The sequence below is a fragment of the Ursus maritimus genome, unplaced genomic scaffold (genome assembly GCF_017311325.1).
Source record: "Ursus maritimus isolate PB19 unplaced genomic scaffold, ASM1731132v1 scaffold_11, whole genome shotgun sequence".
NCBI lineage: Eukaryota > Metazoa > Chordata > Mammalia > Carnivora > Ursidae > Ursus > Ursus maritimus.
The window spans coordinates 30,861,011-30,868,360 of NW_024423453.1; the positions used below are offsets into that span (position 1 = coordinate 30,861,011).

General features: G+C 39.7%; 1 protein-coding gene across 1 annotated transcript in view; it reads left to right on the top strand.

Annotated features, from left to right (window-relative positions):
• Positions 1-613: 613 nt before the first annotated feature.
• The window catches only part of SCOC (short coiled-coil protein), a 9,157-nt gene continuing 2,420 nt past the window's right edge, over positions 614-7,350 (top strand). Inside the window, 4 exon segments of the mRNA XM_008685419.2 lie at positions 614-667; positions 669-804; positions 6,147-6,218; positions 6,562-6,645. Coding sequence (XP_008683641.1) covers positions 614-667; positions 669-804; positions 6,147-6,218; positions 6,562-6,645 — 346 coding nt within the window.

A 7,350-nucleotide genomic window follows, 5' to 3' on the forward strand; every position in this document is an offset into this window, starting at 1 on the left:
AAGGCAGTTATTCCTAAGCTTCAATGTTTTTCTGTGGGTTGCTGTGAGAATCAAAATGAGATAGGGTGAGCGAAAGCTCTACATACCATCTAAAATATTCTTAAATGGTCAAGTGCACTATGGATTTAATAATCGTTTGGAAAGGATGTGGAGAGGAACGATCGTTTGGAAAGGATGTGGAGGGGGATGTACTTAATGAATTTTCCGATTTGGGAAGTTAAAAAATACGGAAAAGTCTGCTTTTAGAATTGAGGTACCTCGGTATTGCACTGGCTTTCCTTATCCATTATGTCCACAAATGCCGTTTTCTTAAATTTGAATGATTTCCCTCTCCCCCGGCATGTGGTTTTACCAACCTCCTTCCAGGAGCTGTCAGAATTTTCCATACTGGATTTCTGACGCCAATTTTCTGGCTCCTGCTGAGACTAAAGAGCGGCTTTCTTTGGACTGGCTTTCTCACGCTTAACTTCGCTTCTGTACTGCCATTGGCTGTTGCTTTCACCGGACCCGCCCACAACAGCCTCATTCCTGATTGGATGCCAACGTCCTTTTGTTATGGCAAAAGGTGGATCCTCGGGCTTTGACAAAGAATGATTGGGGCGTTGTACAGCTAATGCGCAGGCGTGTCTTCTTGAGTGGGGATTGGTGGGCGACGGGGCTGGACGGGGCGGGACAGGGCGGGACTCCCGACACGGCGCACGCTCTGTGGGCGCAGAGGGCGGAGCTGCCGGTACCAGTCGGTCCAGGTGTTGGGGCCTGAGGCGTCTTCCCGTTCCCTCCCACTGCCAGCGCCTTCAACGGCAGGTGAGGGCCGTCTTGGGCAGCAGAGGGTCTGGCTCCGGGCAACTGGAGTTGCGACCTCGGTACAGCCGAGGGCCTGGAGGGCGGGGAGGGCTAGACGCGGCCCGGCGCACCAGGCACCGGGGAACAGCGGCCTCGGGCCTGGGCATTTGGTGGGCGCCTCAGGCCTGACTCCCCGCAGAACCCCTGCGCAATCTCCTTCTTATCTTCTCAGTATTGGGCCCAGAGGTTCCTTTGGGGAGGGGCTGCTTGCGTCCATGAGGCGGATCTCCCGCCGCCTTCTCCCGCCTCTTAGTCGAAGGCCGCTGTCCAGCCTCCCGCCGTGAATTGGGACGGCAGAGGGGCGTTTGGGCGGGATGGACCTGGCACGCGTGGACCTGTCCGTGGCTGCTGTGCCGAGAGCCCGGGAGGTGGGAGGAGAGGACGCCAGGGCCGGGAGGGTGGCGAGCGAGCGGTAAAATAAGGGCTGGCGACAGCTTTTCTGGCGCCGAAAGGAGCTCCCGGGTTAGTTTCTACTTGGGCTTCCCTCGAGGATCCTGCCGAGCAACTTTTGGGGAGTTAGGATGGAAAAGGAGAAAGAGGATGCCTTTCGAAAGGCAGGATTTTTGTTACACAATATATCGATTCCACTACTATGACGTAACATTGTTAAAGACCTGCTGTGCTACGTCCCCAGCACTTTATGTCTGTACCTAAGGATCCAAAGCAATGCCAATATATTCTGTGCCTGTGCTCACTGAGTAAAATCACTATAGCTGGCCATTCTCTGGGGATATAGCTTCCGTTCCAGTCCTCATTTGGCCAATCTATTCCTTAATCTTGTGGGATCTGAAACTGGGTTTATCTAACCAGAACAAATCAAAACTTGAACAGGCCTGAACAGACAAACCGTGTTGAAAGTTGATGCGGCTTGAATGGAATGAAATTTATCTTAAGTTGCTTAGTAAAATATCAAAGGAATTTAACATCAGAGATTGCAAAATATTTGGCAAACATAGATTAGGGCTGTATTTCCACTATACAATGGAAAAAACAGGGACTTTATATTTAGACCTGCCTTCAACATCTTGGTACAAACGTACAAATCACAATGCCCTTCTGTTGACTTGATGAACTAATAATATATGTAGAGCATTTAGTATGTTAATGAACAGTGACATTATTTTAGTAGTCTTACTTGCTCACTAGTAGGCAGATGACATGAAAATCAGTTTTAGATGCAGAAAAGTTGGGTGGTTGAGATTAGATGGATATCAGGAAAAAGTCTCAAAATTTTAGGTCTCAGAGGTGAGCATACCTGTGCTGGTATGATGGAAAAAACTACCCTAGTAGTCTTGGCTCTGACAGTGACTACTTATGTGATTTTGGGTAAGCCATTATTATCTTTGGCTTCAGTTTATTTGTAAAATAAGGCAGCTAGACAGATGATTTTACCAAAATTTCTTTTTGTGGCCTGAATTAGAGCCAAAAGGTAGAAGAGATAATAGGCAACATTATTGAGTACCTTCTATGTATGAGGTACCATTGCAAGCACGTTACATATAGCAACTCATTAAGTTCTTACAACAAAAATATGAGGTACATACTCTTATCCACATTTTACAGATGAGGAAACCCAGGCTGAGATGGTAACCTTGTTCAAGGTTCCAGAGCTTATAAATAGCAGAGCTAGGATTTAAATCCAGGTCATATAAATTTATGTCCTTTATCACTGTGCTAAACTGCTTTTTAACAGTGGTACTATTCAGGGTACTATAAGAGGAAGTAGAGGTCTCCTTTGGTCAAACAGTAGTTTTTGATCACAGGTATGTGGGCATGGAAAATGGGTCCATCCTAATTTTTGTCACACTTCCTGACCCTTGTTCTCTCCGTACTTCTTGCTTCCTGGACTTAAATTGTCAAAATAATTCTAGATTCTCTTCTACTGACCAAGGCTAGATGAAGATAGGCACCAGAATGTACTGTAATTTTTGAGAAAAGCTTTTGAGATCCAACCTAGGCTTAGGTCAGAGTTGACAGATCTTGGAGAACCACAACCATTTCGGAATGAAGGCAGCTTTAGGATAAACAAATCAGCCTTAGAACCCCACACTCATTTCAACGTCCTCATGCTTGAGATACTTTGGTCTGGATTTTCTTTTCACGGGATAAACAAATCAGCCTTAGAACCCCACACTCCTTTCAGCGTCCTCATGCTTGAGATACTTTGGTCTGGATTTTCTTTTCACATCAGCTTTGCATTTATGTACAGGAACAGAAGGAATTGAAAATGAACTCTTTTTTTCCTTTCTTTCTTTTTCTTTTTCCTTTTTTTTATTAAATAGGCTTCACACCCAGTGAGGGGCTTGAAGTCAGGACCCTGAGATTAAGACCTGAGCTGAGATCAAGAGTAGGATCCTTAACCAACTGAGCCACCCAGGCACCCCAAAATGAACTTTTTTTTTTTTTTAAGATTTTATTTATTTATTTGACAGAGAGAGAGAGACAGCCAGTGAGAGAGGGAACACAAGCAGGGGGAGTAGGAGAGGAAGAAGCAGGCTCCCAGCGGAGGAGCCAAAGGCAGACGCTTAACGACTGCGCCACCCAGGCGCCCCCCAAAAATGAACTCTTAAAAGCACATTTCACATGAGATTGGATTGATGTGATAGCAACTATAGACTGAGAAAAAGACTTGAGTTTTATAGTTGAAACACTCAGTATGGTATTAAGTGCATATTATGACAGTACCTGCGCTAATGTAGACATTGTGAGGTTTGAGGATTGATCCTGTTTTGAAAGAAAATAAAATCTGTAGCTAAAATACTTTGATATAAAGAACTCAGTGAACCTTCTGATCTTATATATAAAATAAATCAGTTTATTACTCTAAATTTACTGGAAGACCTTGAATGTATATAAGAATAGCATTTTAAGGCCAGCCTGTTTAATCACATCAGAATAAGAGAAAATCACGATTTGTCTTTTTTGTTGTGCAGAGGCAGCTGGCAGTGCTCTTCTCTGCTTCATTGAAGAGTCCTGAATGCCCTTTTGCACGGGCTGCCACCTAGAGTTGGGCAGGTTTTGCACTGTACAGTCCTCGAGGTGCAATCTTCCATAGACTATGCTGTGAATAGTGTTCTCTTGGGTTGTGTTGTACATCGAGTGGCACTGTCCTTGTGCCCACCTGGCTTTTGTGCTCTTGCCTCCACTCCAGTCTTCGATGTGTGTTTCTAAGCTTCATTTTTCCTCTAGTAAGCCCCCTCCACCCCATTTTTCTGCCTTTCTTTTTTCTTTCATTTTTTCAGATGAGGTCAAACTGTTGATGAACCATACAAAGATTTTCTATTGTTTGGGGTACACGTGGCCATAATTTCAGAAACCAGCTTCATTATTACATTGATCAGTTTGGAGCACTTTACTTTTGTAGAAGACTTTGGTTTAATTTTAGTGGTAGACTGAAACATAGGCAGCGTTTTCCACATCCCTATACTAAACTTGATTTCAAAGTCAGTTCATTGATTGCATGATTATCTGTTGCTTTGCTTGTTTATCTTATAACTCTTTTCAGCCGTCATGAAAATTTTGTTTAGCTGTATTCTTAAAAACACTAAATATTAGAATTTTGAAGCACTTTTTGTATATTATTTAGCAGGGGAAATAGCCAAGCTGCAGGCTACTGTTGCTTAGTACTCCCAAGATCACTTTTGCTTTGGCTGTTGCATCAGAAAAAGTTTACATGTATATTACATATTATGTACATATTATATTACATATGGATAATGCAGATGTAATATATATATAATATGTACATATTATGTCACATATACATGTGTGAACGTTCTCTGAAGTACAAAAAACCATTGAAAACAATTTGAGGGAGAGCAGCTCTAATGCTAGATAAGTAGAAAGATGCTAGATAAGCATTTGGTCAATTTTATACCATTTGTAGCTAGTTAATTCTTTAATAGTGCTATGTAAAGGATGTTTAATGTCTTTCTTCTTTAGACCAACAAGTGATCTCTTATTTCAGAGGTAGTTTAAACATATCATACACTGAGCATTTTATCTCCATGTTCATGCCAGTATCTGAAGAGTCGACAATTTTATTGACTGAAACTGTGAGGGAATATTCAATACACTGATAACTCTTATGATTCTAGTTCTAGAATGTAGACATCCTTGTTCAGTAGGTCTGGGTTCTACTGTTTAGCATATAGAGGCATAAGAATGCAGGTGCTCTATAAATAATTTGTTGAAAGAGTAATAATAGAAGCAGGTCTAAATTGCTTCAGTGAGTAGATTAGATTGCTTACGGATTTGTTTCCAGTAATAATCTGGTTTATTTAAAAATCTTGAGCACACTGAATATGAAATGAATGTTAACTATAGAGCAGAACATGTTTCACAGGAATTTTATGCTTTAATATTTTGGGAACTTTGAAAAATTTTTTTAGAGCAAGCCTGTGGTGGGGGGCAGAGGGAGAAGAGGGAGAGAATCTTAAGCAGACTTTGCGCTAAGTGTGGAGCCTAACGTGGGACTTGATCTCACGACCCTGAAGTCATGACCTTAGCCGAAATCAAGAGTTACGTGCTCACCCAACTGAGCCACCCAGGTGTCCCAGTATTTTGGAAACTTTTACAGAAACAATAAAATGTTAATATTTATTTACTTATTCATATCCTAATTAATCTGTTTTAACCATAACCAGGAGGTAACAAGATGATATTTTTCATTTTTCCCATAATATAGTTTCAGATAACTAGTATTTTTCTCTTGAAGTTTATCAATAAAAAGTATTAAACAGTATATATAAAGTAATACTTTAATAAGGAAAAATATTTTTAAAGAAATTTGTCTTCATCCCTATCATCATCCTTAACATAAGAGCTTTTTTCATTTTGCTGTTCTCTTTATTTGTATTTATGTATATTTTACATAATTTACATCAGTGAATACACAATTTTGTAAACATTCTTCCATATTATAGTCATCATAATTATTATTAGTAGCCACTCGATTAGAAACTACAGTAATTAACCAGACTCTGGACAGTTTATGTTGTTTCCGATTTTGTGGGTTGTAAATAAGGTTGAAGTGAAGATTTTATGTATATAATTTTTTTCCTTCTTTGTAATTTTCCTTAGGCTAAATTTCCAAGAGCGAAATTGCTTAGTAAAAAATACTTAAATGTTTTTATGAGTATAATTTATTACCATACTGCTTTCCAAGAAGATAACGTATTTAGAATTTCTAATATTTTGTATTCTTCAATAACTTTGATCATTATATCCTTTAAAAAATTTAATAATTGTACACTGGTATTTTATTGCTATATGTGTCTGTTTCTAACTTTCTCTTATTGTAGACCATTCATCAAGGATTTTGTACCCAAGGCCCAAAAGCTTGTTACCCGAGATGATGAATGCCGACATGGATGGTATGAGCTTTATTTTCCTTTTTGTGAGTTCCTGGTTTTTTGGATGCTTTTGGCTTAATTAAGCAATGGAAAGAACAGAGAAGCAATATTTAGAAGGCTTGGATTTGGCTAGTTTACTTATTTATATCCTTTCTAATTCTAGAAATGATTGATAATGGCAAAACAATTTATCTTCACCTTGGTGTCCTTTTCTGCCACGTGGGCATCTAACTTTCCTTTACAGGGCTCTTGTTTAAGTCAAATAAGATAATGAATATAAAACATTTTGCATATCTTTAAGTGCTACTCTACACAAATGGTACCTAATTTTAATTAATAGTAAATCTGAACCTTTGTATTTCAGCAGTTGATGCTGAAAATCAGGTGGAACTGGAGGAAAAAACGCGACTTATTAATCAAGTGTTGGAACTTCAACACACACTTGAAGGTTAGCTTCCATTTTGTAGTTTTCTTGAATAATATCCAATTAGTTGAAATTGTAAGCATTTGTTCTGCTAAATTTTGTTAGCGTGCCCCCAGTTTTTAAAGGTATAAATTTCAAAGTCCATTTCCATAGTTTCTTTTCCCTCCTGCCTGCAGGTTTGACTAGTGATTTTAAAGAGTAGATGTGCTTCAATAAGAGAGTGAAATAGTGTTCCTCTGCGTCCCTGTGGGTTTACCGTAATGCTGTTTATTACCTGAGAGCCCCTTAAGCCCCTGCATTGTGTTATTACTAAGTCCACTTTAATAAAACTTATACTAAAGTTTTTACTTTAGAAGTGTTTTCGCTTCAGAGATTAAAAGTGAATGCATCTGAGTTTTTGCATTTTCTAAATGTCTTGCATAAAATTAATAACTACCACTGAAACATCTTGCTTTTAATGAAATTAAGAGGTTGTGGGTTGTTTTTTTGTTTTTGTTTTTGTTTTTAACAGCAGGGTGAGCAGATCATGTCATTTCACCGGTTTCCCATTTCACAGTTAATAAAAGCCAGGATACTTTCTGGAAATCTGTTACCTCCTTTTACCTTTCAGAGTCAGTCATGTCACACTGTCCGCCTCTTTCATTCTACCTCAGACACTGACCTCCTTGCTGTTCTTTCAGCAAGCTTCTACTGAGGGTCTTAGTGGTTGCTGTTCTCTGCTTGAATCTC